Genomic DNA, 26,539 nt, shown 5'->3' with positions numbered 1-26,539 from the left:
ACAATGTTTAAATCTAGTTTAGCATTGATTTAATCATACAACAAATATTGGTTTCATATATAGAAATAATGATTTCACAACTTGTAATAAAGAGTGTAATAGGCAGCCTTCTAATGGCACTCAGAATTTGGTTATTTAAGTAGCCAAAAAAAGAATGGAATGGTTTACTATTTTCTTTTCCATCTCATTTTATGGATGAAGAAATGCAGGCAAACATTAAGTGACTTGTCCAGGGTCACATAATTAGTGTCTCACAACTAAGGAAGATGAGTATTCCCGACTCCAGGCCTAGCACTTTCTCCACTGTGCCATCTAGCTACCCCAGGTGGAAAGGAAAGGTAACTTTTTAAAAAAATCTTTAAACCTTTTGGAATAGAAACTACACAGTAGATTAATTCCAGTTCAAATATGTCCTTAACATTTAGTACAGTGATTGGTACATAGTATTTGTTTTTCCCTCTTAAAAAATTTTTTTGTTACAAGGAACAGTTGGTAGGGAAGAGGTATATACTTATAAATAAATCAGATGCCAATGAACACAATTATTTGAGTAACTGAGTAACCTTAAAGAATTTTAGGTTAAATTATTTTTAGTTAAAGTTAACTAAACTTTAGTTAACTTTAGTTAACTACTAACTAACTTTAGTAAACTAAAAATTAGTTAAAGAATTTTAACTGATGTTTAAAACTAAGCATTATCTTTAAAACAACTCAGAAAGAATAACAGTATTTTTAAAGCTACCATATTCCTAAAGTCTACATTCAAAACAGTACCCATCTAAAAATATTCAGTGTATAAATATTCTTTTGGAGTTTTTTGGGGTTTTTTTCACATAGCTGGACATGACTGAAAAACAATCAATTTCTTTTTTAGAAAATGATTCAGAAAAAACTACACAAGTAATTTGGAGTTATTTTTTACTGAGAAAGCTCTGAAAAAATATGAAAAAATGCATTGGGATCTTTTAGCAATCACATTTCTAAGTAATTGTTGTAAGGAAAGCAATTCTTTTTAAACATAAAAAATATTATCATTCCACTAGGGGCTCGATAAACTGAGAAATAACACATAAACTTAAATTTTGCAAACTACTTAAAACATGTTCTCCAAGGAAAACTCTAGGTATTTTAACATTTTATAACAATTCAAAGAATTTGCTAATTTTATAAATATCAGTACGCCCATCAGTTGGAGAATGGATAAATGGATAAATAAGTTGTAGTATATGAATGTTATGGAATATTATTGTTCTATAAGAAATGATCAGGAGGGATGATTTCAGAAAGGCTTGGAGATACTTACATGGACTGAGGCTAAGGAAAGTGAGTAAAACCAAGAAATCATTGTATACAGCAACAATAAGATAAGGTGATAATCAATTCTGATGGACAAGGCTCTTTTCAACAATAGGTAATTCAAGTCAATACTAATAGATTTGTGATGGAGAGAGCCATCTGCATCCAGAGAGAGAACTGTGGACTCTGAATGGATCAGAACATAGTATTTTTCACTTTTTATACTGTTGTTTGTTTGCTTTTTGTTTTCTTTCTCGGTTTTTTTCCTTTTTGATCTGATTTTTCTTGTGCAGCATGATAATTGTGGAAATATATGTAGAAGAATTACACATGTATAACATAATATTGGACTATTTGCTATCTAGTGAAGGGGAAAGGGAGGAAGGAAAAATGTGGAACACAAGATTTTGCAAAGGTAAATGCTGAAAACGATCTCTGCATATATTATGAAAATAAAAATCTATTACTTGAAAAATTAAGAACAGTTCTTGTAAATTTCATATAAATTATGGGGAAAAAGTAAAGGCAAATAAACTTGTCAAATTTCCACTAAAATTCTTATTATAAAAATTACAATTCATGTTTATTTATATTTATAAAGCAATTAAAAACTGGCGAAACATTCTCTTCACAACAATCCTATAAAGTGGGATCATTTGAGAAGTTTGTTTTTGTTTTATTTTCCTCGTTCCTTTCATATATAACACAAGCAAAGGAAACAGGATAGCAGAGGCACATTCTTCTGGTCTAATAATTCACATCCTATCAGTGGGGCTGAAAAAAAAATCAAAAGGTCTTCATTTGGGAAATTAAAAAAAAATTTCTCAAATGACGATTCTTAAAAAAATGGTCTCCCTTCAACAATTTATTACCCTCCTTCTGATCCTTAAGTATAGAAGGTCCCCCCCAAATTCTGCCCTGGGTTCTTATCTTTTTCTTTGTTTTTTTTTTCCATTACTAAAATCTAAATAAATTATATCAAGCTAATCTGATATGATCATTTCTTTAAAAAGAAATATTTATGCCTTTACAAAAGGAAAACAATTACACAAAAACCAAGACAAAAATGGCTACAAATAGCAATGTATGCAACATTTTATTCCCATAGTCACAATTCATCATTTAGAAAATGTTTCTTTATCTGTTACTCAGGACCAAAACTGGTCACTGTTACTAATCTAAGTTTGTAAGTTTTTTAGTGTTGTTGTTCTTCTATAAATAGTTAATCATATCACTTCCCGGCTAAATAAACTCTATGGGCTATTATCTCGAAGATTAAAAGTTCTTTACAACTTGACTTCATCTTCACTTTTCAGTCTTATTATTAACATATTATTCATCTTTATGCACTCTGCAATGGCTAGTCCCTGTCTTTAGAATGTTTTCCCTGAGTCTTTCCATAAATTTTCACTAAGTCTTCTTAGTCTACTTCAAGTCTTAACTTGAACATCACTTTCTTCAGGGAGAGGTTTTTCCTGATCCCTACAGTTGCTAATGTCATCCACCTCAAGGAGGTATTCATATGTGTTTTGCACAGTCCTATGCCTATGGTTACCTCTTCTGCTACAACATAATTTTCAAGGGCAGGGGTTGTTTTATTTTTGTCTTTGAATCCCTCAGCATTTAGCATAATGCTCATCAAGCCTGGATGAGATCTTGCCTGGAGTGAGATCTTGAAAGATGATGGATACAGAAGCAAGACTGAGACTAGCATCCAAGTGGGACCATTAGAAACTGAGGCAAAATCCAGGAAACTGGTTAGAGATCCTAATTGAATTCCATTCTTTTCAGGGAGTTCACTACTTGAATAATGTTTGAACTTCTAAAGACTCTCTGGGTGTAACCTCTTTTGTTTGAGGTCTTGGAGCTGGGCCCTGCTGCTCATTTCCCTGGGTCAATCTACATTCTGAGGCCCAGTGGAAGCCCTTGTTGCATTTTGAACATAGTTTTTGGGGTTTTCTCTCACCCTGTCTTCTAACTCTGTCTCTATGCCTACATTGAGCTTTCAGATGCCCTACTTTACCACATTAAAAGCATTTAAGAGTCTCTCTAGGAATCCCTTGTCAAGAGGGACCCTGCCTTCCCACATAGCCTGGGTATAAAAGGCAGTTGTGCCCACTGTGGCATAGTGTCTTATGATCTTCTCTAAAGGAGCATCCTTGTGTAGTCCAAGAATAATTCTTCTAGAAACATCATTAGCATTTTCCCTAGCGAGTTGTCTTATCATAATTCCTATAGCTACATTTCCACCAATAATTCATTTGACAGCTGTTTGCAGATATCTCACAAAATCAGCAAAGGGTTCTTTGGACCTTACTCTATTTTTGTGAAGGCTTCTGACCCTCATCTTTTCTTGGGAGGGAGCCCCATGCTTTGATAGCAGCAGAAGCAATTTGCTTATATGCTGCTATGGGGTAATTAATCTGTCCTAAAGCATCTGCATACTGACCTCTTTACCTGCTAGTTGGTCAAAGGTGATTTGTATATTAATTCCAGTTTGCCTATTTCATTGGGCGTGTATCCTACATCACTGAGTACAGTGAACTCAGAAAGCCACAACAAGTTTTGTCCAGTTTCCAAACACGTCCTTGCTATAGATTTCCAATCACTAGGGATTAAAATTTCATAAGTCAAATTCTCTAATACCATCTTAACATAAGACAATGTAGCCTCAAAAAGATGCAACCCTTTTTAATAATTTCCAGATCAAAAAGAGTATATTTTCTCCTTTGTTGACCTGAAGAATCAAATTCTTCAAACACAGGGTATGCTTCTATTACATCAGACATATCCTGTCCTTCTTTAGCTTTAACTAGTGCTTTTTGTAATCTTATTATAGGTGGTGGACAAAACTCCTGCATGGGTAGTGCTGCCCCTCCCCCTCCTCCTTTTCTCTCCACCCATGAAGGGTTGAAGGGGTAGTCAGGAGTTGGGGAATGCCCTAATGGCTCCTGCTGTGAAGCACCACATTCCTTAATTTCATCAGAATTATACTTAACTCCTTTCTTGTCTAATAAGACCTTTTTACCTAGTTTGTCAGTATCCTCCCCCTCCTATTCTTTCTTCTTTTTCCTTATTATAATACTTATGTAACTTACTAAAGCCAATTGTATTAAGTTATATGTATAGAGGGTTTCTTTAGGAATCGAATCTACCATTATCATTGCAATATTTACTTAATTATTCTCCTACTAATTTCCATTCCTCTGGACCTAATTCTTTTTCCTTTGAGAACCAAGGAGATGTGTACTATACTGTTTCTAAAAGTTCAATGATCTACTCCCAAGTTACAATTAAACCTTAATTTTTTATGAGTCTAACCATGCTCTCTACACATTTTCCTTGAAGTGGAAAAGGCTCCTTTCTAAATATCTGTCCCATTTCTGCTGAAACACTACTTTAGCCCTTAACAAAGTTTCCTTGTCTGTTTTTGTACTCACCCTAATTTCTAGGTCACAGATGTAGGTCCTTAGCCCTATGTTGAGTGACAAAAATGTAGTGTTGTTATTGGTTTTCTGGAGGTCTGGGGCAGCCTTCATTTAAGCCAAGTAATCACCACGAGAACAGCCAGGTATTAAAATCCAAATCCTTTATTATCTCCTTCACAATTTTGTCTACTTTCCTGGAGCCTGAGCTAGCTTTCTTAGAGGCCTTTTGGAGTCTTGGTTTCAGTGGAGAAGCTAAGGAGGAGAGTCCTGCCACCAAGGTGGTGTGAGATGGGATGAATGAATCTGGTTCTCCTTGGCTCCGAGAGCTTGAGAGGAGCTCCTGCCTCCAGTCCTCTTGTCCTCTCTGGCTCTGAGTCCTAGCTTCCCACTGAGTATAAATCAATCACTGTATCACTAGGAAACCATTATTTGTTGTAAATCAATCATATTGAACTTAGAGAACTATTAATCACCATACTAAACTAAATAACCATTGTTTTATCAATTCTACTGATTTCACATCTTGTAAGAATCCTTGTTTCAGAGTTCTGGCCTATAACAATATTATATCCTTCCTTATACAATGCTACTGTTTTCTTTTTGTTCCCTAGTACCTATATTGACTTGCTTAAATCAGTAAAACTAATGTTTAGGTTATCACTACAAAATAATTTTGCCCTTGGCCCCATTTTCCTACCTCCTTCAAGACCCTGAGCCATCCATCATCCCTTTTCTTTCTTCCAGCTTCAATCTCTCCTCCTCTACCTACAAATTCAACAAACATTTATTAAGAACCAGGCAAGGCATTATGCTAGGGGCTACAGATAAAAAGATAAAATAAAATTGTGTTTGCCCTTAACCTAAAATCTTTCAAAGGTTACAAACATACTTCACTTTTCACATCTTTTAAAAAAACTTTTGAACTACCCTTTCTCAAAAGATTCTGTAGAACTCTGTTCTCCTTCTTTGCTAAACTTATAGAAAAAAAAATATTCTATACAAAAATGACTTCACCTTATTCATTTCTTTAACAAATAGGCTATCATAGAGAAAAGACTGTCTTATCTAAACTTTTTATCTCCTTCAGTGGCTAACATTATACATAAGAGACACAGTAATTGCTGTTGTATGTTGTACTGCAACAGGCTTCTTTCATAACTAACAAAAATAGCCAGACACTCCTCGGGATTGCCATATACAATGGTTTTTTCCTTTTATTTATCCTGTTTGATTTCTCTAAAGACTTTGGTACTTGGGATTAATCATACCTCTCCTTCTCATGGTCTATGCCCTTCCTCTGATTCTCACATCTCTATACCTAGCTTTTTCTTTCAGTTTCTCAAATGTAGGCATTCCATTAAATATTAGTTCTTTGCTCTTTTCTTTCTCTTCATAGTCTTACATAATTCAAATGATCACCTGAACTCAAAACAGCTTCCAAATCTCTACCTCCATCCAATATTTCTTTCAAATTTCATTTGCAAATGCCCAATAATCACCTCTAAGATATACCATCTCAAAACTGACATGCCTGAAATATTATTTTCTCTTTAAAACCTAATACATTCCTACCTTATTTCTATTAACTTCAAAATCATTTTCCCATTACTAAAGCTCTTCCTCTCTTTCATCCCCACATTATTAAATGCTATTGGCTCTACTTAAAAATAGCTTAGGTAAATTCAGAGCTATATTTCATAATTAGACAGCCTATCTAGATGAAGATGCAAGGCACTCAAAGGGAACACAAGGAAGGCAAGTTAAACTACTACCACCATCCTATCACACTTCCTTCAGATTCCATGGAGAAAGCTCTGAACCCTTAACTCAATGGCCTTAGGAACAGCAGTCCCTCTCAGACCAGAACTGGTCTGTCTGCCCTGTCTGGCAACATCTGTGGAAGCACTCACAGTGAAGATACCACCAAGTAACTGGTTCTGCTGGTTCTTTTGCTATCACTATTACTGAAGAGAGTTCTTGTCCTCAAATGTTTTGCCATTGTCAGATGGTTAAACATTAAAAACTGATAAGATTTTATCAGTGGAAATGACATTTGAAAAGATGCACTTTCAGATTCTCCTGCACTTCACTTCAAGAACCAGGGAAATTCTCCACTTGATTTGAAACATGAACCTTCTATATGTATTGTCTCCCTATTAAAAATGAGTTTTCTCATTCATTAAATGCATTCAAAATTATAACAAGAAAATAAGTATTCCTAACTCAAGAAGAAAAATTACAAAAATTTCCAATAGTCTTGAAACATTCATAGTTTTTGATTAGGTGAATTCTAGAGATACATTATTAAAACCAGTTTGTTGTATAGCTTACTATACAGTAAAGTCTAATTTGTCTAAAATTGACTCTGGAATTGGAATTGAAGATCTTTAACGTTTCCCTACCCAATCTACAGAGGACTTGTAAAACAGTGAAAATCTCTATTTTTGAGTACTCTGCCCTCTGTAGTCATATCAGAGATCACCTCAAAGGGTAGAAGGAGAGATCTGTTTTTAAGTACTAAGAATGTTTGAAAGTGAAGGTAAAAATGTGCCACAGATGAGAGTTGGTCCATATACCAACTACAATTTTATTGTTTGGAAACAGCACGATATAGGTGAAGGTATGCTGGATTTGAAGTCAAATGCAGACCTTGGACAAGTCATGTGAACTCTAGTCACATAGATTCTTCAAGGCCCTAATTTTCTCATCTGAAAAATGAAAAAGTTGGAATAGACGGCCTTTGGGGATCCTTGCAGCTCTCAATCTATAATTCAAATGATGTTAAGGGGCCAATTAACTGTGATAAATTCAGCAATTAATGAAAAGAAAGAAGTTAATTTTAATTGATCTTGTTCACAGATTCATTCTCATTTCATGCTAATTACCCCTTCAGCTCATTTGGAAAAGGCTGAGAAAAGTTCTAGATTCTTATAGTGCATAAAAGTAGAACAGAAACTTTCAGGCTGATTTATCTCTATATAAAGAGGTTATAGCTTGGGGTGGGGTGGTACAGTAGATAGAACTGTGGGCCTGGAGTCAAGAAGATCAGCTTCAGACTCCATTTGCCACAATTTCCTTAAATGTAACTTGGGGAAAATAACAGCACCCATCTCCTGACATTGTTGTGAGAATCAAAGAAAATATCTGCAAAATGCTTATCACAGTGGCTAGCACATAGCAGATCCTCTATAAGTAAATTATTTATTCATCATTACTATTACATATTCACTACTGTTACTGTGACATACAAACTTGCAGAAAGACAAAAGGAATATAAGACCTATTATCTCACTTCCAAAAATATGTACAAACCAAAGAACTGCTTGACATACTAGTTAGCAAAGAGTTTCATATAATCACTAGTTATTTGATTTTTCAATAAGACCCTTGAAGAAGAACCTTTGATATTAATATTGCTATAAAGTTTCCATATAATGTAAAGCATATAAACCAACCTCTCAAGACAACACTAATAACTGACTTTGCAAAATGCTTATATTCACTTTCTCATTTGAGTCTCACAACAATCTTAAGAACTAAATTAGAAAGATGATCACTAGAAATAGTGATCCTCACTATTTGTCAAAGAAGGAAACTAAGGTTCTAAGATGTTACATTACTTTGCTCATAATTATATAATTATGAAATATCACATCAGGCACTCCAAGTACAACACTCTACTGAGCATATACACTCTCAAAATTACATATGCACAAACTTAACAGTCATGAATATTTACAAAATAAACATGAGAATGGCCTAGCAGACCCTTTTGTGACATTCATCTGAGTAAAAGAAAAATAATAAAAAAGAGTAAGTAACAAACCTACCGGATCAATAGTAGATAAAAGATCTCTTTGCTCTTTACCATCATTTTCATCTTCATCAGTGCTATATTCTTCCATGGTTTCACCACTGACAAAGTGAATGATCCGTTTTGGAATTTTCTTTTTTTTCCCTATGACACCTAGCTCTACATTTTCAAAGTTTCCATCACAATTCATTTGTATCTGTAACACACAAAAAAAGATAATAGTATGTGAGGGTTTTTCCTTCCAATGTTTGTAATTAAAGAGTTCTGTCCAAAGAAATTAAGAACCAAGCCCTCAATTTATCTCTGTGCACCAGTTTCCTCCTTTATAAAATTATGGGATTGAAGTAGAAGGCCCACAAGAAAATATAGTTTGAGCTCTAAATCTACACTCCCATTATCATTTCAGAGACTGGAAAGTAGAAAGTCAATTAGTATGAGGGCCAGCACTGGACAAGGAAATGACAGTCTCCTGACTCAGACTAGGGCTTCTCCCACTCCACCATTTCTCTTTTAATTAATAAGAGAGACAAAAAAAGACAAGCAAAAAAACAGAAACTAACTTATTTCAAATGAAGATGTAATTTTGATAATTTTTTTTTTTTTAGGATTAGGAATAAATTGAATTTGAAAAATTAAGCTAGAAGGCAATAAAGGAAAAAAATATTAATCTGAGTCCTAGTCATCATGCATAAATTTAGTTGTTTTTTTTTTTAAGTACTATGAATCATAGTTCTTAAGCTATAAAGTGAAACATATCAAAGGAGTTCAATAAAGGAAATCTTTTTCAAATGTAGAGAATTAAAGAGAATGAAGATTGAGAAAAGGGCATTGAGGATTTGGAAATTAAGAGATCACTGATAAAACAAAATCACTAGATCGCTAGAAAACAAAAATGTGTTGTTGGACTGAGTTAATTTTGGAAACTTTCTAAGTTCAATAGTACCATCACCTTTAAGTCCTCCTAACTTGTTAACCTGATTTCCAACTTCAACATCATAAACATTCTTACTCATCCCTCTTTATCCAATGAATTGTCTAATCTCATCAATTTTACCTCTACAACATATGTACACATCTAACCCTCTATTTAAGAACCTCACTATCTCTTACCTAAATAACTGCGATAGCCTGCAGTTTTCCTGCCCTTTCCTGCTTTTTATTTTTCAAAACTTATCTATAGATAATTCTACAGCATTAGCCCTTGCAAAACCTTGTGCCCATTTCACTTAGCATCAATTCATACAAGTCACTCCAATCCTCTCTGAAATCATCCTGCTTATTGTTTCTTATAGAACAATAATCCATAGCACTCATATGCCAAAACTTAATCAACTAATCTCCAACTCATGGGTTATCCACTCAGTTTCCAAGGAAACACTTTTTCTAAGTGTTTTTCTGATAACCTATGTAAAATCCTTAGATTTCACATCTTTTGCATTCTAACCGTGGCGGACACATTTAGTAGTATGGAAAAAAGAATCAATAGTTGTTTAATAAATCCTTGCTGATTGTGCCAAACACTGTGCTAAATGCTTATATGTTGGGGATAAAACCAGTGAAAAATCCCTACTCCCAAGAATGAAAAATATATATATATATATCACAAAGTTAGTAAAAATAGAAAAGAAATTAGCACAGAAAATGTATTTTAAAATGTATTAAGTATTGTATGTGAAATTAGTACATTATTTTTATCTAAACTTAAGCAGTTTTACAAAATAATTTTCATTTTTTTGGATTTAAAAAGCATTTGGCTTAATATAAACTTCTGCAAATTTCAGATATGAATAATATATTCTGATCAAGTCAAATAAATCCCAATCAAAAGATGGCTAAGAGTCCAAGATAAAAATTCTAATCCCAATAAATTACAAGATGAAATGTCAACTAACATTTTGCTTTATATTTAAATTTATTGTAAATCTACTTTTCTTACTCCTTGAAGTGTTCATTTTACTATTGAAATTTAAACTGCCACAAGATAATAGAGTTATTATTCAAGATGTTCTGTCCAACAGGTTTTTCCTGAATCATATATAATGGCATTGCTGGCCTGGTGAGAGACTCAGATCTAATTTTATCTTTTATCTTGTTTCTGACTTCCTTAATCAGAGTTCTGGAATCAATACCATTTTTAGTGAAACTAAGTTATGAGATACATTCCTTTATCTGAAATAAGATTTCAGAAGAAAGTAACTCATTCTATTTTTGAAAGTTATTTTATGTCTTTTGTTTTAAAAAGGCATCACATATATCCCTAAAACTGAATCCTCTTAACAAAGAAACACAGCAGAACAAAATAAATATAGTAACAGCTTTAGCAATGTGGCAGATAAGAGATGCAGGCACAATAAAAGGAAATGAGCAATTGATTCTCGTCAAATCTTGCCTCTGACTGTTTATAAAATTAATTAACTTTTTTCAAATTCCTCATCTTTAAGATGGGATTGGATTGAACTATCAGTCTTTGAGGTCTCTTTTACCTGGAGATGTATGATCCTAAGAATAATAAAGTTAACTTACATTTTTGGAAATGTCTAATGCTATTCTTATGGAAAAGATGAAAGATATAGGTAGAGACAGCAAAATTAGGAGAATTCTGAACTAATTAAATTATTAGTCCTTAAAGAGTAATCATTAATTGCTTAATATTTATTTTTCTCTTTAAATTTATTCTGTGTTCTGTTATTTCTCTAGGTAAAAAACAAGCTCCTTAAGAAGAGACTATTTTAGTTTCCTCTTTGCATTACTAGTCTTGAGCAGTGCTTGTCATACAGTAGGCACTTAATAAATTCTTGCTGAGTGAAACTGAATTCAAATTATATTCTTCTTTAAAATTCTTTAAATTTATTATATTATATCTCCTTAGATTGTACTCCCTTGCCGGTTCATGTCAAAGTGGCAAGAAAAATCCAGTGGAATGCCACAGTGATTTATTTTTGGGTTGATGTCGTTCAGTACTTATCAATGATTAGGATAAAGGAATAGATGCTATGTTTATCAAGATTGGCAGATGACACAGAGTGGGGAAGAAAAAACAAAATACTAGATTACATAGCCTGCATCCAAAAAGTTTTTAGCAGACCACAGCATTGGGCTGACATTACTGAATTTAAATTCAAATATAAGTATTATGCTTGTAGTTAAGGAAAAAAAATCTCAACCTTAAAAGTACAAGATAGAAGAGGTATAATTAGACAGTTTAAAAAAAAAAAATTCCAGAAGTTCAGTAAGTCAACTGGCCTCTAAAATATTAATATAAACAAGCTGTCTGTGACTTTAGGTGGTAATAAAAGAAGCACAGCTTCCAAGAATATTGTGTTCAGTTCTGGGAACTTCAGTTTATTCTGGACAGTGAAAAAGCAGATTATTGTTCAACTGTCAATGGTGTGCTACTCTTTTAATCCCATTTGCCATTTCCTTCTCCAATTCATTTTAAAGGTGAAGAAACTGAACTTAGGGGGTGGAAGTGGAGGGGTGGAACGAAGATGGCTAGCTCTTGAAGTTTCCCCTGAAAATCACATGAAACCAATCCTCTGAACAGAATGTTAACAGAATGACACCACTCTCCAGTTCAAGACAGACTGGAAAAACTTCAAGAAATATCATTCTCACTGGGGGTAAAAAAGGTTGTTCAGCCCAGCTCAGACTCTGGGAAAGCTGGTGAGAGGGTTTTATTGCAGCAAACAGCAACTAAGACCTTAATCCTGCTCAATAGAGGAATAGATCAGTGGGGCAGCTTCTAGTCCCAACTCAGAAGGCAAACTCTGGGGAATCAGGCTATTTCCTGAAGAGAGGAGGCAAAACTACCCTTGCAAATACAAGGAAAGAAAATAAGTAAGAAATAGAAAAGAACCTTGAACACAGAAAGCTACTATGGTAAAAGACTAAGAAAGATATAAGAAAAAAATGAGAGGCATGAATGAGAGTCAACAGCTTGAAAAAGGAAGGAAAGAAATTGAAGAAAATAAGTCCTTAAAAAGTAGAATTAACCAAATGAAAAAAGATATACAAAAGCTAACTGAAGAAAATCTTAAAAACTAGAACTGGGCAAATGAAAGTTAATGACTAGGAAGCAGCATCAAACAAACTAAAGAGAATGAAAACAATGGAAGAAAATGTGAAATACCTCATTGACAAAACAGTTGACCTGAAAAATAAGATCCAGAAGAGATAATATAAAAGTTATCAGCCTACCTGAAGACCATGACCAAAAAAAGAGCTTGGATAGCATTCTTCAAGATATCAGTAAGGAAAACTGCCTTGATATTCTAGAAACAGAGGGGGAAATATTCATTGAAAGAATCCATGGATTATCTCTGGAAAGAAATCCCACAAAGAAAATTCCAAGGAACACTGCTGCAAAACTTCAAAACTACAATCTCAAGTAAAAAATACTACAGGCTGCTGGACAAAAATAATTCAAATATCAAGTAGCAGCAATCAGGATTACCAAGGATCTGGCAGCCCCTACAATAAAAGATCAGAGAGCCCGAAATACCATATTCTGAAAGGCAAAGGACCTCGGGTTACAACCAAGAATTAATTACTACCCAGGAAGACTCATCATTACCTTTCAGAGGAAGAAATGAATCTTCAATGAAGTAAGGGACTTTCAATCACTTCTTTCTTTCTTTCTTTCTTTTTTTGCTGAAGCAATTGGGGTTAAGTGACTTGCCCAGGGTCACAAAGCTAGAAAGTGTCTGAGGCCACATTTGAACTCAAGTCCTCCTGACTTCAGGACTGGTGCTCTATCCTACTGTGCCACCTAGCAGACCCTCTTTCAATCATTTCTATTGAGAAAAAAAAAAAAACCTAAATAGAATGGACTCTGATGTAATGATAGCAAAGAAAAAGACATTAAGTAATGGGAAAAGACCTGTAGTGGAAAAAAAAGAGGAAAGGGGAGGTATAATAGGACAATGAGATCACATGAAGACATGCAATTACAATTGAGGTAAAGAAGGGAAGGGGATAAGCATTGTCTGAAGCGTGATCTCATCAGTTTTGGCTCTAAGAGGTAATAAGTTAAAGGTGAGGAAACTGAGGCAAACAAGATTAAGTGACTTGCCAAGGTCACAAAGGTATCTGAGGTCACATCTGAACTCAGGAAGAGGTGTCTTCCTGACTCCAAGCCTGGCACTTTATCCACTTCATCACCTATCTGCCCCAATAAGGCAAAAATAGTGAAAGGTAATTTATCCTAGATGAGGATCAGTTGGAAGAACAGGGAATGTTTAGCCTAAAACAGAGAAGATTCTTCCAAATGGGATGATAACTGTCTTCAAGTATTATGAAACACTATCATATAAAAGGGTGATTGGACTTAGGTAAAGAGAATAGAGTTAGAAACACTGGGTAAAACCAAAAACAGGAAAACTTAGGCTTGCTAATCGAGAGAAACTTCTTAATCAGTAGTATCCAAAAGAACTGGTTGCCTTGAGATGTAATTGGTTTCTCCTAAAAGGTCTTCAAACCAACAATGGATAGTCATTTCTAAGGTACACTTCATTGGACATTTTCTCACATATGGATTGGATCAGGTCTCATCAAACTCTAAAATTCCATGGTAGTGGGTAAACAGGTATTATGTTTACATCACAGAGAAAATAAGACACAAATTCTAAAGTTTTTAAGAAAATAATTTGCAAAGTCTACCATTTAAAATAAAAAGCAACTTCTAAATATTTGTCCTGCAAAAGGAAGTAGTTGCTATTTCATTCTCAGCTTCTTTTTTTTTAAGCTGAAGAGAACATTTGTCAATTACTGAAAAAACTGCACCTAAGTAAGCAAACTAAAAGTGAATCAAGAGAGACAAACTAGAGAAAGAGCAGAAGATAAATCCATTTAAATGAATCTTATACAATCAGGTCTTGACAGAGGGACAACTGTGCCAGTATGGAAAATATATTAATTAAATATATAGCAACAAGGACTACAAAGAGCTATAATGAAATTTATCAAGAAAGATTTAATTTTTTTTTTTTTAAAGTTTACTGGTTCAAACTACTGACACCAAATAAATAATGCCTCAGCAGTCATTATGAAGGGGGAAACAGTTCCCTTTACTGAAGCTGTGTTCCCTTTAAGATTATCACTCAAACTGTGTTCCCTTTTGATCTGTGATCCCTTTTGGAGTCTCAGCCCCTCCTGGGGAATATCCCCCCAGATAAGTTATCTTTCAAGGATGCCAGAGCCTTTGATTCAATTAGAAATCATGGTCAAAATCCAACCATTCTGGAGAGCAATCTGGAATTATGCCCAAAAAGTTATCAAACTGTGTATACCCTTTGATCCAGCAGTGCTACTACTGGGCTTATACTCCAAAGAGATACTAAAGAAGGGAAAGGGACCTATGTGTGCCAAAATATTTGTGGCAGCCCTGTTTGTAGTGGCTAGAAACTGGAAAATGAATGGATGCCCATCAATTGGCTCTAAGACTCCTTTTAAAGGGCAGTTTCTAAACTTATTCCTCACAGAGGCCCAAAGCAGGAATATGCCATGCCAAGGAACCTCTCTTTTTCCTTGGCATAGCTGCCTGCAAAAACCTCGGCCCGCTGAGAAGGCATTCTCTTCTTAGTGTCCATTTCCCTAATGGGGTTTTGCCACTATAAAAGTCAGTCTCTTAGCAATACTGGCTTCCTGTCCAACAACAAAGTTTCATTTTTGCCAATTAATAATTCGGAATTTCATGAATTCTTTCATGAAAAACCTGCGCCGACCAAAAGGGGATTTTAAACAACTTTCTGACTGCTACTAACCTCATCAACTAGAGTAGAATGAACTTAAAGTTTCTAAACAATTAAAGTAGTCCACATGTGGACTGGACTGCCTAGAAAGTGGTAGATTAGGAAAGAACTTCACTGTAGATCTTGAAGAAAAGTCTTAGCTGACCTTTTTTTTTTTTTTACTTGAGCTGTATAAGGATTTCTTTCTCATGGAAGAATTGAACTAAATCTCCAAATTCTAACATTTTGTCAGTCTGAATAATATATCTTAGACAAAGTAAATTTATACAAATCTACAGCCATCATCCATCATAAACAACAAAATATAACATGGAATTGTAAAAATTTACAAATTAAAGACATTAATGATAATTCCTATTGATGAGATCCTGAATGGTGTTTTTGCCAGAGAGAAACTAAAGAATTTATCCCTGAGGCAAGAAGCAAAGCTGGTTCTGATAGATCTCAGTTTAGCTCTAGGGTCCTACCCACTGGGAAGGCTGTCCAGTCTGAAATCCAAGTTATATCATCTGAGACATACTTTCTGTAGAGGTTTGAGCAATCTCATCGGCATGTGCTATCAGAAATGCCAGTCATGTCGTCTGACTATAAAATTTCCCTATAAAATATACTTCTGGGCCATCCCAAGACTGCTGCCTTCCTTTTAGGTCAGCCCAGTATGATACTCGTCTCTGCTGTCTTTTTCCTTCCCCTTATCCCATGCCACATGGTCTCTCTCCTAACTCCCACTGTTTCCCAACCCCACTTCTCTTCTCTTCCTTACAGCTAACTCTTAGGATTCTAAGTCCCTTTCAGGATTTAGCCTACCAAATAAGGGCATGGCCTAATCTCATGGAATGCTTCCTTTCTACTGAGTAATTATGAGTTTTGGACAAGATGAGGCGAGGTCTCTCAAGACAGTTGTGAATCGAATAAGGCTTCATCTACTTCAGAGTTGGAGTAGGACTGAAAGTCTTTGAGCACTGACTCAAGAGCATATCTAAATTCCCTTTCTGCTATCCTCCCATGACATCATTTTCTCCCTACTTCAACCGAATATGGGCAACCATGTACTTATTGGCCAAGTTCAATTTCTTAGGCAGTTCCCGAGTTTAGAATGTAAGATCCTCAGCCAATGAGGATGATGGTCAGTGGCAGGAAGGGTATGTATGTCAAGGACTATTTAAGGTGTAAAACCTATATCAAAAGGAGCCTCCTCCTTTCAATTGCTTGCTCAATGGGAGGGATGCCAGCTTCTACTGAGAACATACAATAAACTTTTGCTTTGCTCCTAGAGATCTCTCCAGCTTTTTTATTATGTAGTGACCACTCACCATTTTGAGCCACTGTTTGGGGGGGGGCTAGTCTGGATCACATGACTTGGTGAGTAGGCAAACTCTTTGGTGCTAGTGGGGCAGTGCCCTGCCTTGATTTAGGCAGCCCACCAGCATCCAGGCACTTCTCCTTGCTCTTAAGGTAAAATGGGCCCGTAGTGGAGAAACTCAGGGCAAAGCAAAAGTGAGAAACTCTAAGGTAAAAATTCCAACCAGCTTGGTGTAAGCACAGTCAAGCAATTTGCTGAGCAGCAACCCAGAGGTAAGCCCCCTGTAAACTCCTTGAGTCAAGTTACAGACTCTGGAGGAGTGCTCTGGACAGGATAGGATAGGCCTTCTTGGGTGACTGAGGTCAATTGGCGACAGTTGATGTGTTTGGGCATTCTGGAATTTAGATTCCATCCAAATTCAATGGGTGTGATCCAGTCCCAACCATCCTTCACAGAGAAAAAAAAAAAAAAATTATCAGAAAATACCAGTAGATAGTCCCTTGGGAACTAAGTTAAGTAATTGGAACAAACTGCCAAAATATAAAGGAAAAAGCAAGAAAAAGACGATACTTTTGTCTGGAGTAACGATATTGGTGGAGGCACCATTTGGCCTAAGTATGGCTTCCTTGAAAACTGGGAGTTCCAAAAACTTAATTTGTATGTTAAGGAAGCCTTATATGCTGGACTATGTTGAATAAGAATCAAAGTGAAAAGGGCATAAAGGAGGAGACTTTAAAGACACAGCAATGGAACCCATTGTTATCTCTGCCCTCCTCCATACTTAGCCCCACCTCAGGAAGCCATGGCCTCCAGATCTGAAAGGGAAGGAGAGGACTTAATTCTATCAGCCTCCGGGGGAGGGAGGGGACCTTGAGGGCATAGGAAGACTTAATGCAATTTATGGAGAGGAAGGAGAAATATTTAGGGCATTTGATTAGTGAAGGCAGCAAGAGATTGAACCCTGCTAGAATTGAGGGAATATACCCAAACCCAAGACAAAGAAAGAGCTATGCAAATTTCTGGGGTTAAGTAGGATATTGTAGGGCATGGATAAATTATACTGCTATCACTAAACTCCTGTATAAGCACCTGCTGGAGGAAAATCCAAATTCTATCATGTGGGATCAAGAGTGATCAGAAGTTTGAGTTTGAGGACTTAAGGAATTTGTTAATTTCACCACCTGTATTGGCTCTCCCCACCTTGAAAAAACCTTTCCACTAGTTTGTCAATGTTGAGGGAGGGGTGGCTCTGGGAATTTTTGCTCAAATAAGAGGGGGGCAGAGAAGACCAGACTTTAATCTTAATTCTACCTCCTGTTTGTCTCCTGGAACAGAAACATCCCGGAGAGGAACACTGTTGCTTAGAGTTAATTGATTTTCTAACAACTTTTCAAACAAAAGGATCACTAATACTTGAGGAAATAAATTGGTTTATAGGTTATAGATGTTTATAGAACAATTATTCTCAGATATGAAGAAGAGGATAGACGCAGATCAGGGGACAAATTTTTCTGCCCAAGTATTGCAGAATCTGATTAGGGCCTTAGAAATCACTTGGGATCTCCATACCCATTTCCCTCTTCTGGGAAAGTAGAAAGGATGAATCAAGAAATAAAACGGCAACTGACTAAATTATCTTTAGAGACCCAACTACCTTGGACTAAATGCCTTCCTCTTGCTCTGGTCAGAATCAGCATCAAGCAACATAGAGATATTGGGCTTTCACCTTATGAATTATTGTATGGTCATCCTTTCCAGGTTTATTTGGAAACTGGGACCCTATTTTAGGGGCAAAGGATTTACTTAAGAGATTTGTTAAATCACTGGTACAACATTTACAAGAACTACAAATAAAAGGGTTAATAGCTCAGACTCCTCTTCGTGTTCCAGGTTGGAGATTGGGTTTACGATCCTGGAAGGATGAAAAGTTACTCTGTGATGGGACGGACCCTACCAGGTGATAATGATCTCAGACACTGCATTTTGGACCCAGGAATGAGGTTGGACACACCATACCAGAACAAAAGAACCTGTGATGCCACCTTTATCAGAGTGGACAGTTGAAAATAAGGGAGACCTCAAATTACATTTAAGGAGGCCTCCACTGAACGGGAACAAAATCTCTGAATCCAGTGCACTGTAATTGTTTATATATATCACTCTTCTTATTACTTTTTCTTTCTTTCTTTCTTTTTTTTTTTTTTTGCTGAGGCCATTAGGGTTAAGTGACTTGCCCAAGGTCACAAAGCTAGGAAGTGTCTGAGATCACATTTGAACTCAGAACTCAGGTCCTCCTGACTTCAGAGATGGTTCTCTATCCACTGCACCACTTAGCTGCCTCTTCTTATTACTTTTTAAAATTACTTTGGGCAGCTTTGCCTGTTTGGGAGCTGATCTATTTTCCCCTAGGAATTTCACCTTAACCTCATAGTGTACTCACCTATCTCTTGACTGGCCAGGGATGTTATATTGGATTAATATGTCCAAAATTTTTCTTTCTTCATTAACAAGCAGACAAATATTTAGGGATTCAGTTGTGATGATGATTTGAGAAGAGGGAAATGGAGTTTACATACCTCCATTACCCAGACTGGAGATGCAAATGGTTGAAGTGACACCTGGCCCACAGAAAGAATTAGTTAAAGAGTTTAGGCCAGTCACCTGGGCTCAAGATGGAAGTTGGGGATAGTCCAAAACTCATTATCCAGAATGTTTAGGTTGGAAGAGAAAAGTGAAGGGTCGGTTAAATTGACAGTGTTAAAAGGATGGGAGCCAGTCAGTGCCCCAAGAAGACAATAGCCAGAAAGGGATGACGAATGAGAGAAGGTCCTTGAGCATTGACCCCAAGGGCTTACCTAAATTCTCTTCCTGCTATACTCCCATGACATCATTTTCTCCCTACATCAATCAAATATGGGCAACTATGTACTAATTGGCCAAGTTCAATTTCTTAGGTAGTTCTCAAGTTTAGAATGTAAGACCCTCAGCTAATGAGGATGATGGTTGATGGTGGGAGGGGTATTTGCAAATCTGTCCCAAAAAGTGCCTCTTCCTTTCAATTGCTTGCTCAATGGGAGGGACTCTGGAGACCAAAATGTAGATTACAAACCATTCTGAGCCACTGAGGAACTTATCTTTATATGCTCTCCCACTCTTATTTCACATTTACCATTCTTGGTATAATTTTGTCTGTAAGCTCCTCCCTAAATAAATCTAACTTTTGCCAGAGAATGGCCATTGTGAATTCTTCACATGACATTTTCACCATCATGGTCTTAAAATCACATCACTATTACAAAAATTATCCTTTATAAAAATAGTATGTTTTGCAAAATATTATTTAGAATAACTGAATTTGTTAAAAAAACAACCTTTCCAGAAACTCAACTTGTGCAATGCAATGTAGTGCAAACATATTCAGTTTATTATGGTGATAATTCAAAGAAGAGGCACTCTCACTAAAAGGAGATAATAAGCAGGTTCAATTTAATAATTCCTATTTCAAAAATGTTTCTTCCTTCTTTTATAAAAGTATGCACAAGTGTTACGTTAAGTGTTTTTTTAAAAATGCTTTTTAAAATAACTTTTTAAAATTCGAAGTGGATTTCTGAAAGTTAGTTAATATGGCTTGAATTATTTCCTCAGAATATTAGCAAAAGATTAGCAAAATCATTTAGTCCCAATTAGCAGGGACGACACCCCATAGGAAAAAACTCAAATCCTCGTTTCTCCCCCCAGAAACAGAAGTGTAACCACCACCAGACCACTGTCCATCAACATTTTAGTAGGATTGGTCATAATTAGTTGTTGGAGGAAAAATAAGCCAGAAAGCCAGTTATGGTCAGAGATCACTGGAAGTCGGATTTCGAGCCCAGCGTTCTATCCACTATGATCATTTATGTCTTTTGACTAAGACATAATTAAAGACAATTTGCATGGAATTTGTAGTTTTAGAAAAACACAAAACCCCACTAAGGAAAAGGCGGCAGCGCTGTTCCGAAAGCCATCTTCCTGAGGGGTTTTCGGGAAATGAAAGCGAATGGTTCTCACAGAAACTGGACAGCAGATTCCTTAACTGGGAGGGGCGGGGAGGATAAATTGATTTTTGAATGACAAGGAGTACTTAATCCGAGTACAATTCTCGCAACTAATCCCACTAAACAAAAGTCCCAGGTGGCCCCGCTGGGCGAAAGGCCCACCCGCCACCATCTCGCCCCACCCCCCACCATCACCCCCCACCATCACGCCCCACCTACTTGTCCCGCCGGCTCCCGGAGTCGCGCCACGGCGGTCGCCGCTCCCAAGGCGTCTTCTCCTCTCGAGGGCTCTTTGTTCATGGCGAGACGCGGGACGGCGACGGCGGAGCTCCTGGCGTGGGTGAAATAAACCGTAATGGCCGACAAATCCGCATCCATTCCCCGCTTCCCGGAGGCCTCAGGACGGAGTCCGCCGCAGCATCTGGCAGCATAACTAGCCACCGAGAGCAGCAACCCCCGGGGCCCTGGCGGGCGTGGTCAAGAACGAGAACGAAAACGGAAGCCGCTCTTCTGGCATTACCTGAAGCTTCACTCGAGGCCCCGCCTCTTCCGGTGCGCGAGGTGGGGCATATGGGGCAACCATTTTATAACTTTGTACTTTAGAAAGTGTTATGGTTTGTGTTTCTAACGTAAACACTGCGGACATTTTCCCAAAGCTTTCGAGGCTCTGTTTGGCAGAACAAAAAGTGAATGACTTTTTTTCTCTCTCAGGAAAACCAAGTTACATTTAACTGTTTGATATGACTGTTTTTTTAAAAAATGAGACTGTTTTTTATTTCTTTCCCAAATTAACAACTCATAGAATAAAAGGAAATTCTCCTGTAAAGCCTACAGTAATCTCTAACAGTTTTTCGATAATGCAAAAGGTGGCTGCTATTTCAAAATCTCTTTATCTAATTTTTTTCATTCTTTGCCCAATTTTTTCCCTCTGTCATACTTTCCTGTTAAGTGTTTATGACCGTTGAATGATTAATTTTTAAATTTTAAAAGTCACAAGAGAAATTAAATGAAAATGTTTTTAAAATATGTATATTCAATAGGGTATAAGCTTCTAGAGGAAATACAGCAATAATTTTAAAGTTCTCTGACCTAGAGTGCTTCTGTTCTAAACAATCTTGTCAATGGTTCTAAAGTCTCCTGGCTTTAGAATCAATGATCCTGAGGTTCCCCCCACCTTAGAGTGTTATTGTTCTAATAGTCTGTCCTTCAATGATTGTAAAAAGTCTTCTAGCCTAGGAATATGATAATATTTCTTCCCTTAGTCTTTAGGGAAGATATAATAGGGATCCTAAGACCCTGGGAATTTAGGGTATTATTGTTCCAACAAATCTTCTGGCCTCAGAATAATCCTACAAACATTGCTGACTGTCATAATCTGGTCAGTGATAACCAAGTTCCTGAGACAGTAGTGAATAGGCCACCCTCAAACTTACCTGTAAGTTCCTTGTCCTAGAAATGTATTGTGTGGAAAGGTGAAGAATTTCCAGATTAAGCACATATTGATCAGAGACTGTTAACTAAAGTAGGTCAGGCCTATAGGCCCCAGTCACGTGATTTTAGATGAGACCTGGATTACATTCCATTGTCCAAAGAAGGAATTAAGTGGCCGAAGCTGTATATCACCTTTTTCACTGCACTCCACTGACCAAATAGGGGGATAAAGGTTTATGTGATCAATCACAACCTACAGAGGGTGGGATTTGGGGGTTCTTTGTCTGAAATGTATAAAAGTTGTAAGAATCTTCAAGTGAATGACTCTCCTCCTGTGAGTGTCCTTGCTGTCCTTTCGGGCCCACAGGCCAGGACGGTCCGCTTCTCGAGATTCTAATAAATTCTTTCTGTACATCATTTGGAGCGACTCCTAAGTAGTCAGTTTGGGTAGGTGCAATTACCCCAAAGAGTTTCTTCTTGCTCTTGGTTCTTTGCTAAATTTCTTTTGGCGCTTAATCTGCTTTGGGGTTGCGATTACAATAAACTTTGCCCCTTGACTTGCATATGGGTTTAAGCCTACATATTCATTTTAAGACACCTTGCAGTCTGTGATCCCAACCTGTTGAGTTATTTTCTGAACCTCAACATATATAAATAGCAAATTTAAAGGGAACTAAGTGGAAGAGACAAAGCAAAGAGGGAAAAAAACCTATAAGTATCCAAAAGTGTCAAAGCAAAAATTAAAAAAAAAAATCAGCATAGAGGCTACAACTGAATATAAAAATACATAGAAAAATTTAGAAGAATGTAGATTTGTTTACAATAAGGAAAAATATAAAATTATAGATTATATGAAAAACAAAAGAATAAAGATGTCATGAAAATAGATTTTTTAAAAACTCTGGACAAAATACAAGTCACTTGTTACAATAACCCTAATAATGAGGTTCTGAATGATGTGTTGGATAGAGAGAAACTAAATAATTGATACCTGAGGCAAGCAGAGGGAAGTCACTGATAGATAAGTTTAGTTCCATAGTCCCACCCTCTAGGCAGGTGTGTGAGTCTGAAATCCTAGTTATGTCAAATCACTCAGACCAAAGCTCTGTAGAGGTCTTACAGTAGTCTCACTTTGCCATGCCCTGTCAGAAATCTCAGTCGTGTCCCTGAGGTTAAATTTTCCCTATAAAATATATCTACAGGCCATCCCATGGCTGCTGCCTTCCTTTTGAGTCAGCCTGATAAGATATTCGGCCTGGTAGTGTCTTCTCCCCTTCCTCTTCCCCCATGTCATGTGGTCTCTCTCCTAACTCCACTATGCTTCCTAACTTTTTTAGGATACTACTACTTAGTATCCTAAATCTTTTCAGGATTTAGCCTGCCAACTAAGGGTGTGGCCCAATCTCATGGTGAAGGTGGTACAGTTTCTTAGGGAAATATAGTAGTAATCCTAAAGTTCCCTGACCTTAGAATGCTATTGTTCTAACAATCTGTCAATGATTCTAAAATTTTCTGGCGTTAGGATAGTCCTACAAATATGACTGTCATTTAGATAATCTGTTGATCAGTAATAACCAACTTCCTGAGAAAATACTTAATACACCACGTCTCAAACCTACCAAAAAATTAGCAAATAAGTAAAATGAAGTTCTAGTCGCTTTAATTTTGTCCTATAAATTTATCTTTGTTAAAATATTTTGGAACAGCCCACTTCAATTGGGACTATAATTATAATAAACTTTGCCCCTTGACTTGAGAATGGGTTCAAACCTGAAAATTCTTTTGAGATACTTCAATGAGACTGGTCTAAGACTCCAAACTTTTGAGGTCTTCCACTGAGGAACTTAACGTTCATATGCTCTTCATTTCATATTTATCATTGTTGGTGTCCATTGTATTTCTTCCCTAAATAAATCTAATTTTTGTAAACAAAAATAGCTATTGTGAATTCTTCACATGACTTTTGGTGCCTACCATCATCTAGTGTCTACATCATCCATATCATTTTGGTGTTGAATACCACATCACTAGGAAGTATTGGAATAAAGGGACTTTTGCTTAAGTGGTAAAACTAAAAGCAAACATTGTACATACAGAGTCCTTTCCAATTAGATTAGTGATGTTCATCATGTAATAAACAAAATATCTTTCCAAGAAATACACTGACTTACTGATGAATACAGGAAAGATTTTACTTTACATTCTTGCATGAATGGATGCCTAGGTTAGTAGACACTGTTTTTTGAAACAGCAAAGGAAGTGTTTTATTCCCTATACAGAATCGAAAGTTCCTCCCCTAATTTCCCATTAATTGGATGTTACAGAAGTTACAAAATATTAATCTCTAGCCCTTGTTACATAGTCTCTGCCCTCAAAGAGCTTATGTTCTTATGGAAGAAGATAACCTGAGAAGGGTAAGAGGAGAGAAGTTCATAGGATTCATTTTCAAATTTAAGACCACTATCCCTGATAAAAGTCAGTCTCTGCTCCCAAGAAGCTTACATTCTTACATTCTTTTGAGGTAAGATAACAAAAGAAGGGGAAGGGATTCAAAATCCAGAGTTCCAGGTCAAATCTAAAACCTCCACCCATTATACATTCTTTGATGTCCTTGTGGGTCCTAGTCTCCCATTTCTTAGATTTCAATTTTCTAATTTGTTTCCTTTCTGCAATTCAATTTTTCCATAACTTTGTGGAAACTAAATCTTCATCCAATTCTCACAATTAGAACCGTAATTATTTAATATGGTGCTAGAAAAAAGAAAAAGAAATACAGGAAAATAAAAAGTACAACTTTTTTGTAGGTGAGAAAATGGTATAAAAATACCAAGACTCAATTAAAAATTAAAAACTTCAGCAAAGTTGCAAGATATAAAACACATTTTTTTTTTTTTTTTAGCATTTTTGTATTTTATCAACAAACTCAACAGGAAAATAGAGAAACACAATTCAAAATAACTACATGCAGTCTATTACCAAGATACATACTTAATTCAACAATAGTCTGTACAGAAATACCTAAATAATAGAGAAATATTAGCTGATCATGAGTATGCTGTACCAATAAAATAAAAACTACATTATTATCTAAACCAATTTACTTATTCAGTGTCATATTAATCAAACAACCAAAGTACAGCTTTACAGAGGTTATTAACTTTTTTTTGTCAAGGACCACTTAGGCAGTCTGGTAAAACCTTGTAATGGACTGAAGCTCGAGTTGATGCACTGAGGTCCCAAGCACATGAGGCTAAATAGTAATTGGACCATACTCTATTAATATATATGCTTGGAGAAAGAATGGCCCCCGCCCACTCTTTGTGCAAGTCCTGATGTGTTGTATAGGAAAGGAGCGGAAAGAAATGGCTGGATAGTTTCTGGTCTGGCTGGCTTCTTGACTCGGCTGCACACATTGCTATTGCAATCCCCCCTTCACCTCTGATCTCCCTTCACCTCCAATCCTTCTTCACCTCTACTGAGAATAAAGATTGAAAATTTTCCCTTAACCTGAATTCCTGACTTCGGCTGATTTTAAAATACATGGTCATCACATGATGTACTCAGTCTCAAAAAAATTTTTTTTAACACATAAAATAAAATATATAAGCTTAAAAAAATTAATTATATTGAAATAGTTATCAAAATTTTAAAAAAAATTTCACAGACCTCAAGGGATTCTTATCCCTGATTTGGAGGAATGAAAGGAAATAATCAAAGGAAAAGTATTATGGGCCAGAACTCTGAACTTGAAACAAAGATTCTTACAAGATACTAAGTGGAATTGATGATACAATGGTTATCTAGTTTAGCATGATGCTTAATAGTTCTCTAAATTCAGTATGATTGATTTAATCTTACAACAAATAATGGTTTCCTAGTGATATAATGATTGTTTTATACTCATTGTAGAGCAAGCTAGAAGCCTTAGCTAAATTCAGAGGCAGAGAATACAAAAGGACTAGAGGCAGGAGCTCAGGTTCTCAGAACAAAGAAAAGCGATTCATTTGATCTTTGGTCAAGCAAAATTTTTGGTGGCAGGCTCTCCTGCATTTTCTCCACTGAAACCAAGACTCCAGAAGGCCTTTTAAGAAAGCTAACTGGTCCCCAGGAAAGGAGACAATAAAGGATTTGGACTTTAACCCCTGGCTACTCTCCTGGTGATTACTCAACTGAAACGCTCCCAAAGACCCCCAAGGAAAACCAAACAGAACATTACAGAAAATTAGGAAGGGAATAAACATTTATATAGTACCCACTCAGTGCCAGGTGATATACTAATATTTTCTTATTTTATCCTCACAGCAATTTTAACAGGTAGGTGCTGTTATCCCATTTTATAGTTTCAGAAACAGAAGCTAGCTTAGATATGTCAGATAAGTTAGAATGATGCTGATTGTCCCATACCTAATAACTGTTTTAAGGTCAGTTTTGAACTCAGATACAATACTTTTATTTAGTATATCACCACCAAGCTGCCTCAA

The 26,539-nt window shown here is 36.2% G+C and overlaps 1 protein-coding gene across 1 annotated transcript in view; it reads right to left on the bottom strand.

Annotated features, from left to right (window-relative positions):
- FAM177A1 (family with sequence similarity 177 member A1) overlaps window positions 1-21,189 on the bottom strand; it is a 34,794-nt gene extending 13,605 nt beyond the window's left edge. The window contains 3 exon segments of the mRNA XM_031952932.1: window positions 8,555-8,734; window positions 20,847-20,951; window positions 20,954-21,189. Coding sequence (XP_031808792.1) covers window positions 8,555-8,734; window positions 20,847-20,951; window positions 20,954-21,058 — 390 coding nt within the window. The 5' untranslated portion in view covers window positions 21,059-21,189.
- Between the last annotated feature and the right edge of the window lie 5,350 nt (window positions 21,190-26,539).

This window comes from Sarcophilus harrisii, chromosome 2, assembly GCF_902635505.1.
Source record: "Sarcophilus harrisii chromosome 2, mSarHar1.11, whole genome shotgun sequence".
NCBI lineage: Eukaryota > Metazoa > Chordata > Mammalia > Dasyuromorphia > Dasyuridae > Sarcophilus > Sarcophilus harrisii.
This window is presented reverse-complemented; position numbering and strand designations above follow the sequence as displayed.